We start from the raw sequence: 26,934 nt of genomic DNA on the forward strand, positions 1-26,934 counted from the left end.
AGCTGCTTTATGGCCCAATGAAAAGCACATTGTGAGGTGACAGGAGCCATTGTGACAGGCCGGCGCCTGTCCGTCACCAGGCAACAACCACTCAAAACTAAGCAAGGACGAGCGGGTAAGATTAAGCCAATGGGAAGACGATGCAGCTGATTGACGGGGGAAGATGTCCAATAGGATATGCGCGGCGATGACGTCGAATTATATAAGCCATGTTGTGGGCGTTGGGAGCTCATTTGCGCGACCGGTGGCCGGCTGGAGTAGTGTAGGGAGAGCTTCGGTATGCGGGAAATCGTGCATCTGCAGGCCGGCCAGTGCGGCAACCAGATCGGGGCCAAGGTCTGTAGCGTTCGCCGCCTTAGGATTAGGGAAAGTAGAGCCCGTGGGGAGACGGCGGTGGGTGCGGTGCCCGGCCCGGGGCCTCCTCAGTCGGAGGCGGCCACTTGAGCCGTGCGCGCCGACCGTTGGGCGCGCACCCGGCCGGCGTGCCCGTGACCGCCGGCGGCTGCGGGCCGTTTCAGACAGCGGCGAGTGCGCGGCCACGGTGCAGCCCTCGGCCCGTGTGTTGCACCGGTGCACACGGAGGATCCCGCGGTCTGTTTCCAGAAGCCCGGGGGAGGTCCCTCCGGCAGCTGCGCCAAAGTCCAGTGACCTCAACAGCTCCAGCATCTTTGTCAGAGGGTGTCTGGGGGACCAGCTCGCCCCATTCCTTACGCTGGGGCGTTGTTTGCACTTCAAGAACTACTGTGGAAAACCCCGAGGGCCCGCAAATATGCACGAACAGATTGTATTTATGTCGAAGGTGCTTAACAAGAGTATGAGCAAATTAATATTTGACACTGAACCTCTGCAAAAGAGGAAATAGGACGGGTAGAATCCTTGAGTTGCACAGTTGTCCCCATCCCTACCCTTGCCGCCCTGCCCCCAGAACCATGTAAACTTTACACCTTCAACTGACGAACGCACTGGACCTGGAGGCTGTGAACCTGTATCAGCTCCAGAATTGCGCCCAGCTTGTTAGGGTTTAAGGAGCACCATAAAGGAAGGAGGTGTGTGCATCAAGTACTGTTTAACGGGTAAATAAGACTTGAAATAATAGATGCACAAGTAGGAGAATAGTTGAGTGCACAATTTTGTGGAGAGGAAGATAGGAAGCTGATCCCAAGCTTTAGTATTGTCAACACCATGGATTAGGGATCCAGCAATAATAAATGCTTTTCCTATATTCCTTTGAATATTTCTTTGTGACATGTTTGTAACTTTAATGTCTGAATGTTGCTTGTTATAAATATCCCATGAGATTAATCAAATATAACATTCTTGAAGAAACATTGGAAATCTGAAACACAAAAAGAGAAAGATTCTGACCATGATCCTCAATAATATGCCATATTATGCCTATTCAATCACACAATGCTTTTTCATATTTTCTGTGATGTAGGAGTGCATACAGACCATTAAGTTCATGCCAGTTTTTCTCCCAGGCTGGGATTGTTTCAGTCCCATGTGATGGAAAATATTTTTTAAGTGGAGTAGAATACGAGGATAATCACTTCCAGGTTTCATGCACAACTAGAAATTTGAGCAGGTATTTTTGGTAGTGACCCATGCCAATGTATGTGACATGAATTTTATCATTCCTTGTACAGTGTTGCCAACATAAATTCAAGCACTTGTATTGACATGGTGTAGCAGGTTATGGACCAAGTGCTGGTATTGGGATTAATATAGGTGAGTACTTGATGGTTGGCATGGAGGTTGTTCTTGTGTGCCATGCTTCTCTCTCAGCTACATTCTTCTTCCCCTGTGCTGCCAACATCTGAGGTGGTGCTTAATGGGGACAGGCAGAATAATGCAATATTCTGCTGCCCATCATAGTCATTCTTGCTCTTGTCACCTTGCTTCTCCTCCTCCTCTTGCTCCTCCTCTTCCTGTGCAGGTGGTTGGGTTGGGATGGGTGGTGGAGAACTCTCCCAGTAATCAAAAAGCAAAGGTCTGCAGATGCTGGAAGTCCCAAAACTATCTACCATATTATTGTCCCCATAATTTAGCACATCACAATTGGGTCCCCCCTCACCCTTCTCTGCTCCAAGGAAAACAAATCCAGCCTATCTGATCCCCTTAAAATTAAACTCTATCCCAGACAACACCCTCTCCAGTGGTCTCATATCCTAACTGTGTGGCGACTGGAACTGCACATAATATTCCAGTTGTGACCTAATCAATGTGTTATAATGTTGTACCATAATCTTCCTGCTCTTATTCTGTGCCCCAGCTAATGAAGGCAAGTGTCCCATATGTTGTCTTTGCCACCTTATCTACCTATGCTGTCATCTTCAGAAATCCATAGATCTTGTACACCAACATCCCTTTTCCCTTGATATTCCCTGGGGCCCTATCATTCATTGTATGTCTTACCCTTATTAATCCTTACAAAATGCATCACCTTGTATTTATCAGGATGAAATTCCATCTTCCATTGCTCTGTCCATGTTACCAGTTCATCAATGTCTTTCTGTAGCCTAAGACTATTGTTCCTCATCAACAACGCCACCAATTTTTGTGTCATCTGTGAACATATTGATCATTCCTTCTGCATTCACATCCAAGTTGTTAATTAATATGACAAACAGTAAGGGTCCCAGCATTGATCCCTACAGTACACAACTGATCATAGCCTCCCAATCACAGAAACAATCCTCCACAAGTGAGCTCAAGAATACTCCCCTGCCTCTTCCCCCACGTTATCTTAGTGGCCTCCTCTATTGGTTGGAACTTTCCCCAATTTAAATGTTTTTCAATGACATTTCTAAACTCGTGGCATCTTGTATAGGTGGCAGTGTGGGTATTAGTGTGTGAGTGGCATATCATTAACGAGTTTTAATATTGTATCTCTCACCTGAGCACACAAGGGTTGTTGTATATAGAAGTTAGGATCTCTGTGACCTTCTGCCATCTGCATTGAATGGCTGCCTTTGTAGGCTGTCTGACCCCACTGGCACAAAGTGTGTTCCTCCCAAACAAGTAAAGCAAAGGGCCTGCTGTATTACCTTTCCTGGTTCTCTTTTCTCCACGATAGCCATTGTGCCTATTGCTGTTGTGGAGAGCACCCCTTTGAGCCCTGCCATCATTGCTGCATGGCTAATTGTTGGCAGCTGCTTGAGTTCAAAGGAGCCATCGGGACCTGTGCACCTTCCTGCACAAGATTATGGTCATTATCAATGGAATTCACTGGGCATGGACACAATATCCAAAGATTTTATAGTGCTTACTAATGGAGCAAATTAATTTCTAGGCAAGTATTAAAAAGCTTACTTGTGCCTTCCTGCTCCACCACCTCCCCCCCAGACACAAACACACACACATTTTATTATTAGGATATTTAATTTGTGTCGTGTTTTTTTTTAATGCAATCGATGAAACTGAAGAAGGCAAGCAAGTGTGGTAGATAGTAACATCAGGTATATATCTTGGTGTTAGCAACCATTGATATGACAGATACCCTTTTAAAACTTTATCTGGGGTGTACTCCAATCTTTCACAAAGTTATACTGGAGATCCCCAAAGTAATTCCCAATGTAAGTGTTCAATTGTACACAGTTAAAATGTAGCAATATATTTCATTTGATCCAGTATGAGATTGTAAGCTATCATAGAAAAAGATAATTAAATGTAGGATTAGTTTACTTTGTAAGGTGATGAAATCAAAGGCCAGGTGCATTTGAGCTATTTGAGCTGCAGTAATGAGGATAGTAGTTTGATAATTATATGGTCCTCTCTTGTTTATTGATCTGAGATGAGGTTAGAATAATGGAAAATTTTAATAGAGGAAAATCTGGAACTAGGAATAAGAGGTGAAGAAATAGCGGGAGCAGTCATAGGAATCAAGGTTTGAGAGGAACTGGAATGATGAGCATAGGCTTCAACAAAGGCAGCTGGTACTACATTCTGTTTTATTTCCACTGTCATTAATCCACAGAATGTCTCAGCAACATCTAGAACTGTGACATCACCAAAGAGAGCTACGATGTCCTTTCCAGCCTAATCTAAACTATCAATAGTTAACCATATCCGTTATTAAGATCTTTTTTCCAGTCAGACCCATGCTTTTCCATGCCATCCCTGATAGTCCCATATTCCCTTAAGTGTGTAACCTGAATCTTTCAGAACGTGTGCACTAGCATGTACAGAATATGCATGACCCATCCACTTTACATGTCTGGATATTTGAGATCTTCAGAACTTATAAAAAGAAATCTCTTCCAAGAAACATTTTCAAGTTGTGATCTTGCTATTGTGGACACCAGGGATGAATGATTTTAGTTATGTGGAGAAAAAAATGTTAGGGCAGTTCTTTTTGAGTAGCTGGGGAATGATAGCTGGGTAAAAGTGGTCAAAATGCCAGAAGATGTGATCGCAAAGATTTAAGTTAGAGTGCAGAACAAAGTGTGAATGTATCTACAGTAAAACTCCAATAATCCAGGGTGCTCAGGACTGTGGTGCAAGACTGGCAAATTTTCCAGTTTATTCAATGTTACTCTATTAATACCCCTACACACTTTGAATTCACTCTTTTTCGATTTTGTTCTGTATTATACTAAATTTTCCAGTGAACCAGGTAAGTTTAAAGGGAGTGCTGGAACCAGGAACCTAGTGAGTGGAAAATGAGTGCAGAAATCATGACCTCAGTAAGCGGAAAGGGAGCTCAGGAACTGAGGTCTGGGTGAATGGAAGGGGAGTGTGGGTACTGGGGCCTTGGTAATGGAAGGGGAACGTGTGAACTGGTGCCCCAGTGAATGGAAAGGGAGAAGGGGAAATCGGAGCCCTGGGGAGGGTACAGGGAACGTGGGAAATGGCAGCCTGGTGAGTTGTTAGGGAGGGCGAGAACCATCACTGAGTGATTGAAATGCTGAACGATCAGGATTTCTGAATAGTCAGATAGCACTTTGTTGGAATTTTACTGTACTGCTTTTATAATCCTGAAAGTACTTTAAAAGGGACAGAAACATTGCAGGAAGACTGAATAAAATGGAATATCATTAGAAAGCCGGTGCCAAAGCTGGCTGCACAGCTAATCACACACTTAAGGAATTTGTGACTGGTATGTGGATGGAATGTTAAAAGGTAAGAAGTTTTAGGAGGCAGATTGCTGTGGGGAATAGAAGCCTTGGATTAGAATGATACTGAAATACTGGGTTACATGAGGATGCCATTAGTAAGCAGCAGACTGAGTGACTCTATGGGAACGAGAGCATTGAAACCAGAGCTGAGGCAACAATTGCTGAGTCGCCAGTGTTAGAAATGGAAACATTTGAGTGTTTGAATTAGACCTCAAGAGGGTTAACTGGAAAGGAGAGAGTGACAGAATTTGGAGATGGCACAGATGGGGTTTAGGTGCAGATTGAGAATGGGTTTTATGTTAAGTTAAAAGTAGCTTGGTGGTATCCGTGACATGAACAAAATACACGATTTATATTTATCAGTTCTTTGAAAGGGCCTAGAATTTCCAATTGTAATGATATGAAACTCTCAGGGTTCACTGTTCACTAAGAAGCTGTCAGCAACTTTAACATTTCTCGAGATGCTTAGTTTAACATGGAAATCCCAGAGTTGCTGTCAGTGATGCAGTCCTCAACTATTAGCAGAAGGGTTACCCAGCCTTTTGTACTGCAACCAAAGAAAAGGTTAAATTTGACAAAAGTATTTATGAACTTGTATTGCTGTAAAATATCCTGCAAATGCTGTACTCTGTGGCATGTGGTCTAATTGATTTTTTAATGACATGCCTCGATTACTTTGCAAGTTCTCTAGCCATAATTCTAATGTTACACATTTGGATTATAATTCTCTTACAAATTTCAAGCTATACTGGATTTTAAAATGTTTTAATCTGTGTGTATATAATAGTTAATCTTTTAATTTTGTATTTATTTCAATCTTTATTTCGTTCTTTATTATTTGTTAAACGTGATAAAAGTTGTGATTTCTCTTCCCAATTCGACATGAGATTTCTTTTGCGATTTACTGCTCAGCTAACTTGATGCATTCGTGACTCTTTGAGCTGATTGTAGTGGCTGTTAGACAAGACAAAGCTGATGTCACAGAAATCATCAGATTTTTGTGAAGCGTTTTCTTCAGTCGGATGTAAGTGTAGTTGCAGTCGCCTCATTGCTGACGTGAAATCCGGGCCAGTACAACTGCCAGTAGTTTTTAATATGGCTGCACTGATGGGAAATATGTTCATCTCTGGGAAGACAGGTTCCATTGGATCTGAGTGGTCATGTCACAAGATTTTTAATATTAAGATGCATGCACATACCATGTATAGAATCTAATTATAATGAAGTTGATAAGTTCTGCAGACTTATTTAGTTTCTAGGAAATATTAAAACTGAATAACATATGCTTGTGTCGGTTGTTTAAACCAGAAATCTTAGGTCTGTACAATTTCAGTTTTTCTTGCCTTAGAATCTAGAACTGTGGTGGAGGAAGGATTTAGATGTTCATATGCAGGTGACATTAAAAGCCATGACATGGGCACTAAATCCAGTCAAGGGAAGGCTAATGGAATGTTGGCCTTTATCTCAAGGGTACCGGATTACAGGAGAGAGAATGTTATGTTTCAATTGTACACAGTTTGCTCATTCCATCCGGAGTGCTGCATTTAGTTCTGGGCATTGTATCTCAGCAAGGATGTTAGTGTTGGAAGGAGTTTAGCGCAGATCCATCTAAGTAATATTGGAACTTAGTGTTAGCACAAGACGCAGAAATTTGATATTTATTACCGTGAATAAAAGAGATTAAGGATTTTATTTCTACTAGAAGCTGAGCCACTAAAAAGGAAAATTGAGAAGCAGTTTTCCCCAGGCAAAGAATGGTAAAATTTGGAACACTTTTTCAAATTCTGGGAAAATTGAATTTGAAATGTTGAACAGATCATTTCTAACCTTCTGGCAGGGCAGGCCTGGGGATTGTGGTGTCTACCCCTGTTTTTAATGTGCTCTGTTAGGTAAAACTCTGTACCTTTGTAACTGGGTAATTGTGCCTTCACTAGCGTGAACTGAGGAAAATACAAGTATCCATTTGTTGTCACTGTCTAAGTATGGGACGTATGTTATTTAGAACCAGACTGATGAGTAAGAAAATGAAAACCACTCCATTGCAGGTAACTACAAATCATTTTTCATTCACTCATTATCTTAATAGTTGGGAGTTGAATGATTAAATTGTTAAATTGTGCTATTTGCAGGAGGAAATTTGGCCAAGTGCAAGCTTTTCAAACAGGGCTGTAATGTTTTATATTTGATTAATAGCTACCTTCTTTACTGTTTCAGAGAAAATGTAGCATATGTCATTCAAATGTCTTCCTTTGATGCTTCAGTCAATTAAGAATTAAGGCTTGATAGAAGCACAAGGGTGCTGTCATCTGAGCCTAGCCAATATTTAAACCATAGAAATGATGCCATGTCCATTTTGGATGTTGTTGAACCCAGGCAGGCACTAACTGCAGCAAAATCATCATCACAGAGGAATAGTAACATAGAACGGTACGGGTCCTTTGGCCCATGATGTTGTGCTGAACTATATGAACAACTCCTCCATGATCAATCTAACCCTTCCCTCCATTTTTCTTACTTCCATGTGCCTATCCAAGAACCTTTTAAATGTTCCTATTGTATCAACCTCTACAACCACCCCCAGCAGTGCATTCCAGGCACCCACCACTCTCTGTGTAAAGAACCTACCTCTGACATCTCCCCTGAACATTCCTTCTCTGACCTTAAACAGATGTCCTCTGGTATTTGCTATTACTGCCCTGGGGAAAAGGTACTGGCTGTCCACTCTATCTATGCCCCTCATAATCTTATATACCTCTATCAAGTCGCCTCTCATCCTGCTTTGCTCCAAAGAGAAAAGCCCTAGTTCACTTAACCTTTCCTCATAAGACATGCTCTCTAATCCAGGCAGCATCCTGGTAAATCTCCTCTGCATCTTCTCTAAAGCTTCAACATCCTTCCAATAATGAGGTGACCAGAACTGAACATAATACTTCAAGTGTGGTCGAACCAGAGCTGCAACATTACCTTGTGGCTCTTGAACGCAATCCCCCAACTAATGAATGCCGGCACACTATACACTTTCTTAACCACCCTATCAACTTGCGTGGCAACTTTGAGGGATCTATGGACTTGGACCCCAAGATCCCTCTGTTCCTCCACTCTGCTCAAAATCCTGCCATTAGCCTTTGTTCTTCCCAAGTGTATCACTTCACACTTTTCTGGATTGAACTCCATCTGCCACTTCTCCACCCAACTCTGCATTCTGTCTATATCCTGTTGTAACCCTCGACAACCTTCTACACGATCCACAACCTCTCTAACCTTTGTGTCATCCGCAAAGTTACTAACCATCCCTCCACTTCTTCATCCAAGTCATTTATAAAAATCATAAAGAGTAGGGTCCCAGAACAGATCCCTGCGGAACACCACTAGTCACCGACCTTTAGGCAGAATATTCTCCCTCTACCACCACCCTCTGCCTTCTGTGGGCAAGCCAATTCTGAATCCATGCGGCAAAGTCTCCATGGATCCCATGCCTCATGACTTTCTGGATGATCCTACCGTGAGAAACCTTGTCAAATGCTTTACTAAAGTCCATATACACCACATCCACCGCTCTACCTCTATCTATTTGTTTTGTCACCTCCTCGAAAAACTCAATTAGGCTCTTGAGGTACGACCTGCCCCTCACAGAGCCATGCTGACTGTGTGTAAAAAGACTATGCTTCTCCAAATGTTCATAAATCCTGTCCCTAAGAATCCTCTCCAATAGTTTGCCCATCAATGACGTAAGACTCATTGGTCTATAATTCCCAGGATTATCCCTATTACCTTTCTTGAACAAGGGAACAACATTAGCCATCCTCCAATCCTCTGGTAGCACTCCTGTGGCCAGGGAGGATGCAAATATAATTGTCAGTGCCCCAGCAATCTCTTCCCTTGCCTCTCATAGTAACCTGGGGGTATATCCCATCCAGTCCCGGGGACTATTGAATGGTTCCCTTATACAAAGAGATGGACTCTTGACCTCACAATCTACCTTGTTATGACCTTGCGCCTTACTGTCTACCTGCAATGCACTTCCCTGTAGCTGTGACACTTTACTCCGTATTCTGTTATTGTTTTTACCCTGTACTACCTCAATGCACTGTGTAATGAATTGATCAGTACGAATAGTATGCAAGACAAGTTTTTTACTGTACCTTGGTGCAAGTGACAATAATAAACCAATACCAGTACCAATACTTATCTATCCTAATGTTTTTCCAGAGGTTCCAACACTACCTTCTTCTCAACCTCAACATGCTGCAGCACATTAGCTGTTCTATGCTGACCTCACATTCATCAAAGTCTCTCTCCCTGGTGAACACTGAAGCAAAGTATTCATTAAGGGCCTCTCCTACCTCCTCCACCTCCAGGCACACTTTTTCCCCTTTATCCCTGAGCAGTCCTACCCTCACTCTAGTCATTCTCCTGTTCCTCACGTATGCATAGAATGCCTTGGGGTTTTCCTTAATTCTACTCGCTAAGGCCTTCTCATGTCCACTTCTAGCTTTCCTAAGTCCCTTCTTAAGCTCCTTCCTGGCTACCTTACAATTTTCCAGAGCCCTGCCTGATTTTTGCTTCCTGACACTCACCTCTCATGTCAACCATGGTTCCTTTACCCTGCCATCCTTTCCCTGTCTCAGTGGGACAAACCTATCCAGAACCCCATGCAAGTGTTCCCTAAACAGGTTCCACATTTCCTTGAGAACATCTGTTCCTAATTTATGCTCCCAAGATCCTGCCTAATACCATCGTAATTAGCCCTCCCCCAATTAAAAACTTTCCCATATCGTCTGCTCCTATCCCTGTCCATGGCTATGTGAAAGATCAGGAAGTTGTGGTCACTATCTCTAAAATGCTCGCCCAATGACAGATCTGTCACCTGACCAGGTTCATTGCCTAGTACTAGATCCAGTATGGCCTCTCCTCTAGTCGGCCTGTCCACATACTGTGTCAGGAATCCTTCCTGGACACATCTAACTAATTTTGCCCCATCTAAACCTTTTGCACTAAGGAGGTGCCAATCAATATTAGGGAAGTTAAAGTCTCCCATGACAACAACCCTGTTATTTTTGTACCTTTCCAAAATCTGCCTACTTATCTGTTCCTCAGTGTTCTGGTGGCTATTGGGGAGGGCCTATAGAATACTCCCAATAGGGTGATCACTCCCTTGCTGTTTCTAATTTCTGCCCACACTGACTCAGTAGATAACTCCTCCACAATGTCCTCCCCTTCTGCAGCTGTGATACTATCCCTGATTAGCAATGCCCCCCACCCCTCTTTTAAACATTTAAACCCTGGAACATCAAACAGCCAATCCTGCCCTTGCAACAGCCAAGTCTCTGTAATGGCCACAACATCGTAATTCCACGTACTGATCCATGCTCTGAGTTCATCACCGTTATTCTTAATCTCGCATTAAGGCAAAGCCATTTCAGTCTATCCACTTACTGCATTTATTACCTATCCACTGTCTATCCTTCCTCACAGTCTCTCCGCATAACGTATCTACCTTTATACCAACTGCTCCATCATCTGACCTAACATTCTGGTTCCCATCCCCTGCCAACCTAGTTTAAACCCTCCCAGCAGCTCTAGTAAACCTGCTCAGAAGGACATTGGTCCCTCTCGAGTTCAAGTGTAACCTGTCCCTTTTGTACAGGTCATACCTTCCCCAGAAGAGATCCTAGTGATCCACAAACCTGAAACCCTGCCCTCTGCACCAACTCTTCAGCCACACATTTGTCTGTCATATCTTTCTATCCTTATCATCACTGGCGTGTGGCACAGGCAGAATCCAGAGATTACCACCCTTGAGGTCCTGCTTTTTAGCTTCCTTCCAAACTCCCTATATTCCCTCCTCAGGACTTCATCCCTTTTCCTATCTGTGTCATTGGTACCAATATGTACCACAACTTCTGGCTACTATCCCTCCTCCTTAAGAATGCTGTGGACCCAATCCGAGACATCTTCAACTTAAAACGTTTATTGGTGTTGAATGAAACTAATGACCTACTTATGCTTTTGATTGGAACTGACTTAGTTTAAACACCAACAGTCACAAGGTTTTACAGGGCAGGTTGCCTCTTATTAACTCGGGTACGAGAGACCCTGGTAGTGCTTGGGAAATGTACTGTTGACACACATCTGCTGTTGGTCTGCTATAGCTGCTGTTCAGATTATTATATTTGGTGGATGATTGATGCTGATCATAGATAATGTTCTGACTCTATGGAACAGAGGAAAAATCATCGTCATGGAAAACATTTTGGGCCAAGTCTAGCTCTGTATTCACAAGACTGTAGAAATTGATGGTCCTCCATCTACATGAGTGTTATCCCTTTTGTTTAGAGGTAAATAGGGTCAGGACCATGGTGTTAGTAAAATAATTCAAGGCAATGGAACTAACATTGACAGACTTATTTCTAACTCTTAGGCAGTAAAGACAGCCCTTGGGGCATGGAGACCTGAAGGAGGTTGGCAGCTAAAATCCTCTGAGGAGAAAAATTATAATGTTCAGTTCACCAAAGATGATTAAGAACAAACTGAAAATGCACACAAGCTGGGTGGCATGGTGATGCAACACTTAGTGTTGCTGCCTCACAGCTCCGTGGACCCAGGTTCATTTCAGACCTTGGGTGTTGCCTGTCTGGAGTTTGCAAGTTCTCCCTGTAACAGTGTGGGGTCTTGCCAAATATTTTCATTTCCTCTCCCCAGATCTGTGCTAGTAGATTAATTGGCTTCTGTAAATTACCCCTTACTATAGGTAAATGGCAAAAAGATTCAAAAAGGGGAGTTGATGGGCATGTCAGAGAGAATAAGTTTCAGGGCTGCAGGGAATATAAGAAGAGGGGTCTGATGGGATTGCTCTATCAGGAGCCAGCATGGATCTGATGGGCCAAGTGGGCTCCTGTGTTGTAATAAGTAAGCAACTTTTTAATCGAAATTGGTAGAAGGTGGATCTATGTACTGTCACAGGTATATGTCAACTGTCGGATAAAGCATGAACTCGTAGCTTTGTGGCTGGTCCTCTGAATACTTGGAGAAGCATTGTAACTGGGTTGAATATGTATTCAGTAAATAATGTAACAGCTTTTGTATAGTAAAGACATGACGTAAGTGTGATTCTAATCTTTACATGGTCTTTCTTGACTTGTTCGGCAAACATTTGGTGTCCTTTATATTACAGCAATTTTTCCTAGTGTCTGTAACTTGTTTTTAGCAGATTTTCATTTGAATGCACGTGATGTACTTGACAGATAGGGAGATCAATGTATTTAGCTGATGGGCATATTTATTAAAAGAAAAGGTTGTCAAATTTTACCTATCTTGGGACAGTTGAGTGTTATTTACTCATCATCCCAGACTTCCTGCTTAAATTATTTCAATGCATATGTCTTTTCTTAATTTTGAAGATCCTACACAAGTCTTTAGAATAAGAAAAAAAAACACCATGATCTTGAAATAACTGTGCACCTTTTGGTGAAAGGCTGAGGAAAAGGGAAGGGAGTACTCAGTAGCTTATTTGGAAAGACTTTGCAGAATGGAATGACAATGGGAATTTCCAAGAGATTATTAAAGTTTTGAGGCAAAGATTGTCAGCATAGAAACAGCAGACAATTGGCAGCCTTTTGGGCTTAATACCAAATTCAGCAATTTTAGATAACTTGCTTTTTCTGTTACTATCAGAATTGATCAATTCTGCTGTGAGGTTATCCAAGTGTAACTCAAATAACTCACTTTTTCCCTTCCCACAGACACTGACTGATCTGCAGACATTTTTGGCATTCTCTTGTAGGTTTCAGGTCTCCAGAACAGCTCTGACCTGAATTTCACAGCCTCAACATGTCCCTTTGTTTCCTCTCCATCTAACTGGCTTCATTAATCTATTAACCAGATGGCGCCATAAATAGTGGAATTAATAATTCTGTATTAAATAATTGATCTGTGCCCACTTTGTTATTTTTCATATCCTTATCTCACAAAAGTTTAGCCATCTTAAATTTTAAAAATCCAGTTTACTGCACTCCAGACAGGATATGTGATCAGATGGAATAACTCCACATATTTAAGCTTCCACTGTACACCTATCGGAGTCAGGAGCAAGAGATCAGTGACTGGTTCCCTCTGGTACACGCTGGATGGATATGGCAGCAAGGCATGTGGGTAATGAATGCGTCTGATGACATTAATTTATGTTCACCATTATTCAGTGTGCCCCAGACTTTAATTACCTCTTTCAGTAAGAGGTGGTCTCTGCAACAGCCACAGCCACCAGACCAGGCATGTGTAGCTGACTACTCTGGAAGAGTCTGCTGAAATAGTTGTGATTGCATTGGAGAATGAGCCACTGATGGAAGAAACCAGGTTGCAAATCTTTAGTATTACCCAATAGTGCACCACTCTGTTTGAGCTGTGGTTTGCTGTAATAGGGTTGCCTTAAGATATTCATCTGTTATGTACCACTTGGAAAGATCCCAATATACTCCAATGTCTGAATTTGGACTTCCTGGCTGAGTGGGAAACTCGGGCTCTGACAGAGACTCAGTGCCTTCCTTTATTCCAGAAGGAATCAATGACTTTAATCTGTGTCTAGGTCCAAATTTCAGAGAATGACATTGAAGTGACCACGTATTTTTGCATAGAGGTAGCCAGTTTGTTCATGGCCAATGGCCTAACCCTGAAGAAGAGAAACTCAGTTCAGCTTCCAAAGTGAGAGGTGATTTTTTTTATGTATCTCTAGCTCAGGTGATCCATCAGGCTTCCTTGAGTGCAGGTACACTTTCAGAATACACAGAAGAAGGTGACAGAATGTGGGAAGATATGACAATTCATAAGGGCTCAACTATTAAAGGCTGGAGATTTCAATTTATTAAAAATTGATAGACACAATACTGCTTTGCACTGTTAAGACAGGAAGGAATATCTGTCAGTTGTATAGGAGACAACAAAAGAAGAAAACATCCTGGATTTAATTGAGTAATGGAGCTGATGAACTCCAGTTGAATCACCTCTCACTTTGGAGGCTGAACTGAATTTCTCTTCTACAGGGTTAGTATTAAGATTAAGTATCTGTGATATCGTTGCATTTGACATAACAAGATTTGGAGAGGTCATTAAAAACAACAGAATTTTTCAAATTTAAGCACTTGAAATCTTGCCAGAGTGGACTCTGGAAGTTTGAATACAGCTGGAAGAGTAAAGCCCCTCTGGAGATCCTCCAAATTGTGATTCTAAATTCAGTGGACCACCATACACCCATGCAAAGCAAAACTACCAAACAATAGGGATTTCTGCCTGGTTCAATGAGAGGAAAGAAGAGAATTTAAAGTCACAAAGGAAAATGGCACAGAATTGATTCAGTTGATTCCAAAAAGCATAACCTGGGAATGAAAAGACATCAAGATGGTTAAGATATTGTTTTATAGAATTTGACTGCAAAAGTGCTCAGTTCTTTTGCTTCAATTTTTACTAAGCTGGAAATGGGCAACTTAACTGATTCGGCAAAAAAACTGGTGAGGTTGTTAAAAAAAAAATTCAGATTACTGTCAACATTATTTGTCGCTTTGCAAACTTGATGAAAGGCTCTCAAGAGCACCCATAAGGATGTAAAGAAGGAAGTTGAAGGTACTTTTCTCCCAGTTCAAGGATGATGGAACAACAGATGTTACTTCTTAAAAGTTATCAAAAATGACTCGGGATTTGATCAGCAAGGAGTGTTAAATTGAAAATCTGTCTGCAGAAGCATTTCTGTGAGTGGGTGGACAATATGTGGAACAGGTTTCATTGGGAAATTGAAGCAATTGGTACTGATTCCTATAATAGCATGTTTAAGTTGCCATTTGCATGGACTTGCATGTATGCAAAACAGACACTTGGTTAAAAATCTATAAATATAAAGCTGGTATCCATAAAAGTATCTATGAAGCTTTGAGATTCCAATCAAAATATAACTGGTTCATCGATGTCCTTTAGGGAGGAAAACCTGCCAGTCTGTTCCACTTGTGACTCAGCAATACAGTTGACTCTTAATTGTTGTTTGAAGTAGCAGTCGTATCAAGAACAATGAGCAAAGGAAAAGACGATAAATGCTGGCCTTGCCAGTGATGGCCGCACTCTGGAAGGCAGTGCAAGGGACATCCACCTGAGTATTGTAAAGGCATTTAGGTCTGGACTGGAAGTCCTGCTCTCCCAGTTGTTCACAAGCTAAAATTACGGAGTTAATGTGTAAAATTCCAATTAACCTTCAGCAGTTTTGAACCATATGGTTACATCTAGAATATGACAACACAGGACTTTAGGACCTCATGATGTAGAAGAAGGAAGTAAAATAAAAACAGAAAACACTGGAAGCACTCAGCAGATCAGGCAGCATCTGTGGGAAGATAAACAGTTTTATGTTTCAGGTCAAAGACTCTACATCAGAACTGGGAAGGAGAGAAACAACTTGGTTTTAAGTTGCAGAGAGGGTGGGAGAGAGACCATAACTGCAGTTTAAAATTTTCATTATTTAGCTCTTCATTGCTGGTGTCATCGGAATTGGGCTTTCCATTTATACATGTTCAATGTTAAACCAGGCAAACATAGTTGCAGTGCAACCTTTTGAACTAAAAGAAAAGCCCAACTTTCCTCGGAGCTTAAGCGTTGCTGGATAGCTGAAATCATATTGTAATTAGAGTTGAACTCTGTATATCATTATCGGTGGTGGAGGCAGATACATCTGTCAATTTCAAGAGATTGCTAGATAGGCATCTGGAGGAATTTAAAATAGAGGGATATGTGGGAGGAAGGGGTTAGATAGTCTTAGGTGAGGTTTAAAGGTCGGCACAACATTGTGGGCCAAAGGGCCTGTATTGTGCTGTACTGTTCTATGATTCTATGATTATTTGTGTATATCTTGTCATTGGACATCTTTTGTAGTAAATTAACCATTTAATAACTCAAAATTCCAGCAGAGTGTAATTACTTGACTAATTAGCATATTATAAAAATGAAGTGAATGAATAGAATAATTAATATATAAAATCCACCTCAAGTTATCCTGTGTATTATATAACAATTTATTAACGCCTAGTATATTATTGCAAAACAGATCTCAATGTGTTGGAAGAATAGGACCCATGTTTGACAAGTTTCATTTGTAACACAAGTACGTAGGGCCAATGAGAGGGCCAAAGTGTCAGTTGTTTTTAAGCATTTCCAAATCCTCATCTTGTTTGGAAGTTTTGTGACTATCATGCCGTGAAGCTGTAACTAAAGCAGATAAAGAACAGAAGAGGAGATTTGAATGAGGCTGATAAAGTAAGGAAGCGATGTATGCTTTTGCAGACCAGTTATTTCAGAAAATAGATTAGATAAGCCAGGGGTCTAGTTTACATGTTATGTAATGGATAAACTAAATTATGAAGTAGCCATTTGATCTTTTTTCTCAGAGGATTGTGGATGAGGGATCAGGCAGTGTATGCTGATTCACTGTAGCCTTCCAGGAAGGAACTGGGTTTATTTGTGCTAGGGTGGAGATTACCTTGTATTTTGTGTACGTTTGCCAATAATATAAATAGGGGTGCATTTGATCTGCTGAACCAGTTCTAATTACCTGAAGGTGGTCAAGGAGGGATTTTCTAGGTTTTTCCCCTAATTGTGTTGAAGTTCTAATCTGATATGTTGTTTCTCCCAGGAGAGATAACATGGGTTGGTGTGTGTTTGTGGTGGATGTTATGGTGATATCTGTCTTATAAGGTACTTACCATCATATTGACATTGGGTCTCCTCCTGACCATTTTTGTATGTATTTCAAGATCATCATTTCCTTTGGAAGCTGAACTTTAGAAACAGCATCCTCAAATTGTGTATTGTGAGCTGAGGTATGAATTTATTGTCACAAATTGTCATAAAAAGTAGTAATTCTATGGATCTTATCCTTCAGAAAAGTACTTGGAGCAATCTCCATGTGGGTGGGCTGCTTTGTCTTGAATGCTGTTCAGCTTGACATATGCAGGCAAGTGGAGAGTATTCCATCACAGTCTCGATTTGTGCCTTGTAGATGATAGATTGACTTTGGGTATTAGAAGCTGAACAATGCCATAGAATATGAAGTCTCTGACTTGCCTTGGTAACCACAACACTTAGATTAAGTTGATGTTCAGGAATATGATAATGTAATTGAATCTCATGGGGAGATATCTTACTCTTGTTGGTGATAGTTCATGCCTGGCACTTTTATGAGATGAATAGTACTCAGCATCGAGCCTGGATTATGTACAGGTCCTGTTGCATTTAGGAATGGACTGAATGCTGCAGTCATCAGCCAACAGCCCCACTTCTGACTATGATGAATGGAAGGCAATTGATAAAGTAGGTAAAGAAAACTGGATGCAGGATGTTGCCTTCAGGAACACCCACAGTCATGTTCGTGTGTTGATATGGTTGGTCATCAACGGCTACAGTCATATTTCTTTGCTGCAAGAATGGCTCTAGCCATTGAAGAATTTCCCTGAGTCTCATTGAATTTGGTTCTTTTTCCATGGGTGTACTGAGGTTGGGAGCTCATGGCTCGTGAACTGAGCAGATTGCTGGAGAGTAAGTGAAGAGCGCTTCCCATGTGTGTCAGCATGGAAAGGGGCCCTTTGGCCCACTGAGTCTGTGCCATCATCATGGACCCATTTACACTAATCATACCCTAACCCGTATATTCAAGTGGAATTTGATATTTTTTCCCCTGGAAGAAAGAGTTTCTTTTCAGTTGCCATTGTCTGTAACTGTAAAGTTGATAACATTGTTGTATGTTTTAGTTGCTAGGTTTTTAAGAATTAGTTTTGATGAAGAAAGCCTTTCAGTCTATTTTACCTTTCAGACTGCCGTGACTATTCTCAAAGATTTTTGCTTAATGAAGCTAGTGTTCTGGTCTGAGTTTCCTATCAGAAATTCCAGCTGGATAAGCAAATACTTAATAACATACTGATCTAACTGTATCTCAACCATATTTAACATATGCTTATTAGATTTTATTTCAAAGTTGAAGAATACACAAATTGTTTCATTAGTTCAAGTGGGCTCTATTAAGAATGTACCACTTTAAAACAGTAAAATCACTCAGGGATCTGGGATGAATGTATCTCCAATTAATGATGGTGTCCATGCATACGAGATCTTGTCCTCTTAAACATGCCTAACTTATTTACATATGTTAATAATGACTTTATACTTTTTTTAGTTCTGGGAAGTTATCAGTGATGAGCATGGCATCGATCCTACCGGAACCTACCATGGAGACAGTGATCTCCAGCTGGAGAGAATTAATGTCTATTATAATGAGGCTACAGGTATTAATTGGCATATTTTACATATTTTAGGTTGTATAATATGAATAAGAATGGTAATTTCTCCCTATGTCACACTCTGTGATCAATCCCACCTTTTAACATTCTAGCTTTTTCAGAATTTTTAAAAAATTTCTGCTGCCACTAGCATACTTGGTAGTTTGTATCCCATAAAAATGGTGCAAACCTGGTACTTCAGGACAAGAAAGGATAATTTCCTAAGGAGTTCCTGGTTTGTGGAATCGATCAAACAGCCTCCAAATTCACAGAGATTATTCTTAACACTCGGTTTGAAAAGAGAGGCCGAGTATTAAAATCTCTTCCATTACCCATAAACAGCCCCAAATTATGGGGCTTTTTGTAAGTAGTGCAAATTGGGAAGTAATACCTTTTGATAATTTGCTTAGTTGTCTATTGTTTGAATGGAAGCACTAACCAACTCAGAGTATATCTAAGTTCAAGCAAGTATGGAAGACCATCCTCAGAAGGCAAAGAGTTTGGGGATGTTTTCTGTCTTTGATTCCTGATTGGCCTCCTTCCCTGCCCCCTCTCACCCTCAGTCTGGTGAGTAGAGAAATAAAATACTTGGTGATGTCTATGTAAATCAGGATGTAAGGCAGTAATAAACATGCAGTAAGAGTCCTTAGGTCTATTGGAAGCTTTCATTACAGGTTAAGTTTGATGTGAGACACACAGTACAATCAGACTTTAGGACCACCTGATACTGAAGAATGTTTCTTTGACATGTATGTGGAGCTCATTCTAACTCCACATTTAGAGAACTTGGGCCCCCACTCCCTGCTGCATGGTCCCAGATCAATTGACCCTTGCTGAGACTTTGTGTGAGCAAAGGAGATCCAATCGTCATTAACTCTTTGCTTTCTGTGCATGAGCCCCTAAGCCCAATATCATTGCAACCTTGAAGCTTGCACTACAAGTGTAGAAAATTCACCTTGCAAAACCTGATGTCCCTTTGTATCCTAAAACTACAGAAATATGATTACCTATTTACACAGCTTCTATCTCAGACATGGGTTGTCTTGCAAGAGGCTTCAAGAATAGGTTTAAGCAAAAAAAAACCCTTCAGGTTCATGTATGCTTCTAGTCTGTTATCCTAACCAAATATGTGAGAGTTACAGATATTTCATTTGGAGAACAAATATCCTCTCTCAGGCCAACATCCCTGAGATTGAGGCCCTAATTACACTCGTTTGGCTACTTTGGGCTGGCCACTTTGCTTGCATGCCTGACACCACACAGATGTCCTATTCTGACTTCTGTCACGGGAAGAAACCCTTGGCAAACAGAGGAAAAGATTCAAGAATGTGCTCTAAAACAACTTGGAGAAATGCAAGATCCCTACTGACTCCGGGGAATCTCTGGCCCATGGCTGCTCCAAATAAAGATGGAGCACTTGGAATAGTATCGGCAGCATACAGAGGTTCCACATAGGTACAGAAGGAGCAGACCTCTTCACAAACCACCCATCTGCATACCCCTCAGCCACCATCTGTCCCATCCGTGGGAGAGTCTGCAATTCCCATATTAGCTTCATTAGCCACCTCAGAACTCTCAGAGGCGTAAGTCATCATCAATCCCAAGGGATTGCTTAAGCAGAAGTGTTAAAGTCCAGGCAGCAGAGCTTGGTCTTCAGTCATCTGGGACACTCTTGCCACTTGGTCATGACATTGATTTATCAAGCTTGTGTGGTTGCTGGTGTGCAACGTTTATCCCACCCATCAGGACCCTTGTGGACAGACACAACACTGACAGTCCTAAATGTTGCCCGGCTACCTTAACCTAAGAACTCAGGTGTTTTGGCATTGATGACACTGTCCAGAGTGTGACACAACAGGCAGATGGTCAGCTCAATGAACAGGATGATGGGAACAATTTCTGGAGGGGCAAAGAAGAATGCTGTCAAGAATGAGCCTGATTGACTTCTCAGCACCTCTCCCTGTGGAATGTGAATGTCTCATGACCCACTGGCTCACTCTAACATGGAACTAGCACGCTATGGTCATACCCCAAACTGTGGACATCCCAGGAAGGACTTGCACTCCAACCCTGAAAAAAAATCCCTGATACACATCCCATAGGGAGACAAACTGATCTCCCTGAGTGCATTCCTTTGGAAAAGCGTGATTGGCAAGTAGGGAAAGATAACTCCAAAGCTGACAAAATGAGTGGAGCATAATCTTGCCATAGCTGGACACTGTTTCATCAGAGAAACAACCACACAACCACAAGACTTCGTGGCAACACCCCTGACTCGGGCAGTGTTAGATTTGATCATCATCCAAGCAAGAAATAACAGAGTCTCCCACAGATGCTGCTTGACCCCCTGAGTTCCTCCAGCAGATTGTTTGTTGCTCCAGATTCCAGCATCTGCAGTCTCTTGTGAATCCAAATAACAAGAATGTTTGCATCACCTGTGACATGACAGCTACTGATTCCTATTGGAATGATCACAGACCAGCTGCTCATGTTATTTTCACCAGTGTGGCCTGAAAATACTGGTGGCAGTAGAAATCTTGCTGGAAGGAAATCAGCATTCAAGGTCTCAATAACCGTGCAAAGGTAGTTGTTGTCAGAGAGAGCCACACAGACAACCTGATGACACTCTACCAGCAGGAGCTGCAGAGTCTTTGCAGCATTTGGACTCTTGGCTTCTCTATCAGGAAACATCAGGACTAGTTTAATAAGATTGACCAGGAGATCTGGAAACTAATAACTGCAATTACAGGGCTCCTAGGGGCCGAGGTTCAACAGAAAACCATTGACCTAAAGAATACATTGAGGGTGGGAAGAGTGCAGAAGATCCAGCAATTCACTGGTAACCTGGAGTGTACGTGTTCTTCAGCACTGTCAAGGCCATCTATGATATAAACACACAAGGGCCCTCTCAGCTTAGAGCCAAGAACACAGCTGAGTTTATCAACAACAGAGAGGCAGTAAGTGCATCTCTCTTGCTTCCATTCCTAGACAAGCCTTTAGGTCCACCCTCACTACCTACTGTGACTGAAAAAAATTGAAAAGGCCAAAAGTCCTCAAGACCTCCAGAGTAGATAGTACCCCTGCCAAAGTTCTGAAGCATTCTCAGTCACAAATTCACAATCTCATTTCCCACGTCTAGGGAATGGATGTACCAGGGGACTTCAGAGATGCCATATTTGTTACCAACTTCAAGGAGACAAATAGATTTACAGTAACTACAGAGGGTTCTCCCTGCTATCTGAAAAAGGGACAGTCTTTGCAAGGGTTTTCCTTAACTACTTCCTCCCAGTGGCTGTACAGCTACTCCAAAAATTGTAGCATGAATTCCATCCATCCAGAGGCACGACAGGCATGATCTTTACTCTGCATCAACACATAAATGTGTGGAGCAGCATCAACTGCTATACTGTACATGGCCTTTTTGTCCTCACTAAAAGGCTTTGGCTCCATCAATCAAGAATGTCTCTGGAGCATCCTTCTCAAATTTAGCTGCCTGCAGAAATTCATCTCCATGTTATGTCTGCTGTGTGATGGGATGGAGACTAAGATCTCAACCAATGGTCTGCAACAGGCCTAATCTCGGTGCAGACTGGTGCCAAGCAAGACTGGGTTATATTTTTGATTTTTTTACACCACAATGCTGATCTTCACCACCAACGAGTTTCCTGTTGGAGTGGAGCTAGGTTACAGGACAAATGGGAAACCATTCAACCAACATTGCCTTATGAAAGAGTGGGCTTAATACGTCTCCACGAGGCAAAGGACTAGTACCAACCTGCCCCAGCTGTAGAACACTGTCCTCTGACAATAGGGATCCATAATGAGATCCTGGGGAGGCCAAAGACCACTTCCCATATCTTGGGAATCAACTCTCAACAAAGCGGACATTGATGATATTCATCATCGCCTTCAATATGCCAGCACTGCCTTTAGCCTTCTAAGGAAATGTTTGAAGAGCAAGACTTCAAACCCTGCACAATGCCCCTGGTCTACTGGGCAGTGGCAATTGTAACTGCCTTCTGGAGCTTCTGAAACATGGACTATGTACAAGTAGGTATCTCAAAGACACCAAAGCTGTCTCCACAAAATCCTCCGGATCCGTTGGCAGAATAAGTAAGTGACCTTCAGTGCCTTTTCCAGGCCAAAGTCACCAATATTGAAGCCCTGATTACACTCAGTTGGCTCTGATTGTCGGGTCATGTGTTCTGCATGCCTGACAGCAGACTCCCAAAATGGACATACTGTTTTGAGCCTTGACACACAAGAGATTACCAGAAGGAAGTGAGTCAAGGATATTCTCAAAGCCTCTTGAAAAAAGTGAAATATTGACATTGACTCATGGAAAAGTGAAATATCCACATTGACTTGTGGAAATCCCTGGCCCATGCCTGCCCAGAATGGAGAAGGGGGCATTTGGAAAGGCACTGAAAACCTAGAGTCCATCGTTGGGAGCACATAGAAAATGGCAGGAGCTGCACCACCATCCAAACTACCCCAACTGTGGCAAAACCTGCAAGCACCATCTTGGCCTCCTTGGAATCCAAAGAAATGGAATGAAAGCAAGTCATCCTCAATTCCGAGGAAAGAAAATCCACGTACTTGGGCTTTTCAGTGTTCTGCGGTGGAAGTGGCTTTCCTTTTTATGTGGTATTTAGACCCTTCATGGTTTTGAATTCCTCTCAACCTGTCAACTTTCTTGACCTTTAAAAAGAATTCCAGCTTCTCCAATCTATCCATGTAACTGAAGTCCGCCTTCCTGCTCCATTCTACTAAATCTTTTGTGTACCATATCTGGGCCCTTCACTTCCTTCCTATCGTGCAGTGAACAGAATTGGACATAATACTCTACTGACGGCCAAACCTGTTTTCAAGAAATTGAACACATAACTTTTTTTTACATTACCTCCTTGCTTTTCATTATTCCATTCTCACCCTGGAGCACCTCTGCCTTTTTCTAATTCTAATCTTATTCATGCCACTCAGAAAGACAACCATATGAATCTTATAATTCTGTTTGGGAATTCATGGTGTAGGATTTAAAGGTTTGCAACAGCTTAGAGAGGCTTTGTTTATATTACTATTCAATTCTTTGAAGATCTTTTGCGAGAAGGCAAGGAATCTCCAAACCTGCAGAAGTAGCAGCACATCTCCTTTTGTAGGAATTGGAGCAGAGGAGAGATTTTTTTTTGACAAAGACAACTGAAGGAGGAGATACCCAACAGGAGCTAACCTGGGCAATGAATCTCAAGGCAACTACCTTGTAGTAAAACCAACCAGTGCCAAAAAGAAGTTTAATGACCCTTTTGGGTAAAGCAAGGTATTAGGAATCAATCACACCATGCAGACAGCACAGTACATAGGATATTCAACTCCTTAATCTTCAGTCATATCTAATACAAGTACAAAAATTTGTGTGCTTTGACAATCTAAGAAAGTAATTTATTAACTTCATCCTCTGGATGTGGGTTTTGGTGATGTTTATAGCCATTTGAAGTTCCCTTGAGAAGGCGGGGATGAGCCTTCTTGAACTTCTAAAGTCTATGTTGTGAAGGTGGGGTTGTGAGTTCCCAGATTTTGATCTTGCAGTTTTGAAGGAACAGTGATACTTGTGCAAACTGAGATGCTATAGGAGTTGGTGGCATTCCCACAATATGGCTTTTATTGTTCATCTCCGTGGTGGTATGCAGAAGAGTGAAGTGTTGTGATAATGTTGCTGAGCCACTCTGCATTCCTGGAGGTAATCTGTAGTCACAAGGTGCTAAAGAAAGGTATCTACCTATGAGGTAAGTAGCTGTCAGGATAGAGAGAAACGTGGATATGATATGTTGCTGTGAACCTGCCAGGCAGGTGGTAGAAGTTTCAGGTATGGATGGTGCTGTTAAAACACCTTGCTGAGTTGTTGAACACATCTTGTTAGAAATGGTTATTGCCTGGGTGCTGTGATTGTTACTTGCCACATATCAATAAAGCCTAAATGTTGTCCATTATTTTCTGCATGTGACCATGAATTGTTTCATTACCTGAGGAATTGCAAATTGTGCTGAACTGCGTGTAATCATCAGCAGTTGACAATACATCAAAGAGGAGGTCATTGATGAAGCAGCTGGATATACTTGAGCCTAGAATGCTGCCATGAGGAAATCCTGCAAAAATTACTTGGACTGAGATAATTGACCTTCAATGATAATAGCCACCTTTCTTAGACAAGGCATGACTCCACAAAGTATACCTTGTGATTTAAGGTTTACTACAAATTTTGGCCACACTTCCTCAAGTTCTTCTTTAGTGCCAGGGGGAGCCATTCTTGCCTTATCTTTGGAAATCAGCTCCAATTATATTGCATTACAATCTTATTACAGGCAAGCCATGTTTGTACTGACTGTAATAAGGATGAGAGGTTCTGTCGGAATTCAAAGTCAACTTTGATGATCACATTATTGGTGAATGGGTGCCATTGATTGTCAATTCCTTCCATCACTTTTCTAATGATTTGGGAGCAGGTCTGGTTAGATTTGTCCTTTTTGTGCACAGGACATACCTGCAATTTTCCAATTGGGATGCAATTGACTACAACTGCAGCTAGTTCAGAAGCTCATGGTTTCAGTACTGCTGGCCTGTGGCTTTTGCTGGCCCTGGTGAATTTCCAGATTGGAGGAACAGACTTAACGGAGTGAAGATTAGCATATGGCACAGCAGGAATCTCAGGGTAGTCGCTTGATGCTTCTGGTTGCAAATAGTTGCAAAGTATTGATTTCTTACTATCAGTGTCATTGAGGCAAATTCTATCTCATTCTGTAATCTTTAACCACAAGCTAAATGAAGTTCTCCAGATAGGGCCCAGTCAAGATTCTGTACAACTGAATATAACTTCCTCCACTTTATATTTGAAATTTCTTGAGGCTGACAAATCAATAGTACTTTTTCTGCCATTTATTTAGATCCTGGCTGGTCCATTATTAAACTATCCAGGGTTGGTTTTGTAATCTTTAATATCTTTGCCTAACACACTTCTTTCAAACTGCCTTTAGTGATGCATTATCATGAGAGAAAAAAGCAAATTTCAAACACTCTGAGAACTGGTTGAAACATTGTCGCCTTTAAATCTCAGGTATGATTTCATCCCCTCCTATAGATGACACATATTTTCAGAAACCTCAGGATGGGAATGGCCCATTCAGACCTGAGCTCCTCCCTCTCAGTTCAATCATCACTGATCCATTGGTTAACTCCAGCCTTGATTCTATATCCCTTAATATCACAACCCAACAAAAAATGATTCAGTCCCAATTTTGAAACATTTTCTCTCATCTCTGGAATTCATGATTTACTAGGAGGCCTATATCTGGCCTTATAACCGCGATTATTGCAAACTCCTGGTGTGACATCAGCCATTTCAATTTTTTTCTTTAATCACTCACTAACCTCCGTCCCATGAATTTGCAGCACTCCATTAAACCTGCTGGAGAACACACTACTGCCTTGCAGAGGCTTGGTGCCAGCTCTCTAGCACCTCCTCGAACCTCCCTTTGGACCATGACACTACCATCAAATATCAAGCCATTATTTCCCAGCCTACTAATGACCTGGAGTCCTTCCCCACACAACCTCTAACATCCTAGTCCTGCAGTTATACACATCGTGCTCCACTTCTACCTCCCCTTTAAGATCCACAAGCATGACTGCCCAGAGTTTTGATTTAACATTCACCTGACATGTTAACTCTCTTCCACTTTACACAGATGCCACTTGACTCACGGAGTATTTCCAACATTTTCTGTTATTAGTGTCCAGCATTGACAATATTTTGCTTTTTAAAATTTTCATTGACCCACACCTCCATCCTCATCTGTTAGTAGAGGGATTTTCAGACCTCCACTGTCCTTGCATGTAAAATTGTATTGTTATAGCACCCCTGAATAACTTGCCTCTCATTTCAAGATTATGGTCTGGAAGTTCTGGTGAACCTACAGGTATGTACCAAATGAGCATTGCTGTGGGATGCTACTGGCTGTTTCAGCCATTGGATCTCAGCTGCAAATTGGTTGTGCCTGAAACCTGAGGCATGGGGCAAAATTGAACAGTGTTACACATTTTCTAGTCAGGTTGGGCTACCTGAGGCTGGTTTGGGGAGCTGGGCCTTTGATAAGAGTTGGAGGGGTTGATATGGTGAGACATCAGATTCTTGTACTGTAGTAGGGAATGTGGTATCTGGAGACCATCACCAGCTGAAGAACGCAACCAGGGAGAGAAATGAAGTAATGAGAGAAAGGGGCTGGTTGATGATTAACACTTGCGTCGTGGGTCTCAGCTGACTCAGGAAATCAATGCCTGGGCCTCAGAGGGAGGGGATTGGGTGTGGTGAGAGAGAGATCATGGGGTTGGGAGAAACTTCAGGAGCAGTTGTGGGATTTCGGTGAAGTGTGGGATTAGGATGGGAGGTGTGATGATTCAATGAATAATAACAGAAATATAGAAAGTAAGACCGGGAGAAGGCCTTCAATTCTTTGAGCTTGCTT

The 26,934-nt window shown here is 41.8% G+C and overlaps 1 protein-coding gene across 5 annotated transcripts in view; it reads left to right on the forward strand.

Moving 5' to 3' along the window:
- Positions 1-247: 247 nt before the first annotated feature.
- The window catches only part of LOC127582195 (tubulin beta chain-like), a 35,862-nt gene continuing 9,175 nt past the window's right edge, over positions 248-26,934 (forward strand). For 2 of the 5 annotated variants that reach the window (XM_052037280.1, XM_052037281.1), the window contains exons 1-2: positions 279-336; positions 18,316-18,424. In XM_052037280.1, the coding sequence (XP_051893240.1) occupies positions 280-336; positions 18,316-18,424 (166 nt within the window). In that variant the 5' untranslated portion in view covers position 279. Of the gene's footprint in view, positions 337-1,646; positions 1,729-18,315; positions 18,425-26,934 lie in introns of all 5 variants that reach the window. The other 3 variants (XM_052037282.1, XM_052037284.1, XM_052037283.1) reach the window with 2 other exon arrangements.

The sequence above is a fragment of the Pristis pectinata genome, chromosome 23 (genome assembly GCF_009764475.1).
Source record: "Pristis pectinata isolate sPriPec2 chromosome 23, sPriPec2.1.pri, whole genome shotgun sequence".
NCBI lineage: Eukaryota > Metazoa > Chordata > Chondrichthyes > Rhinopristiformes > Pristidae > Pristis > Pristis pectinata.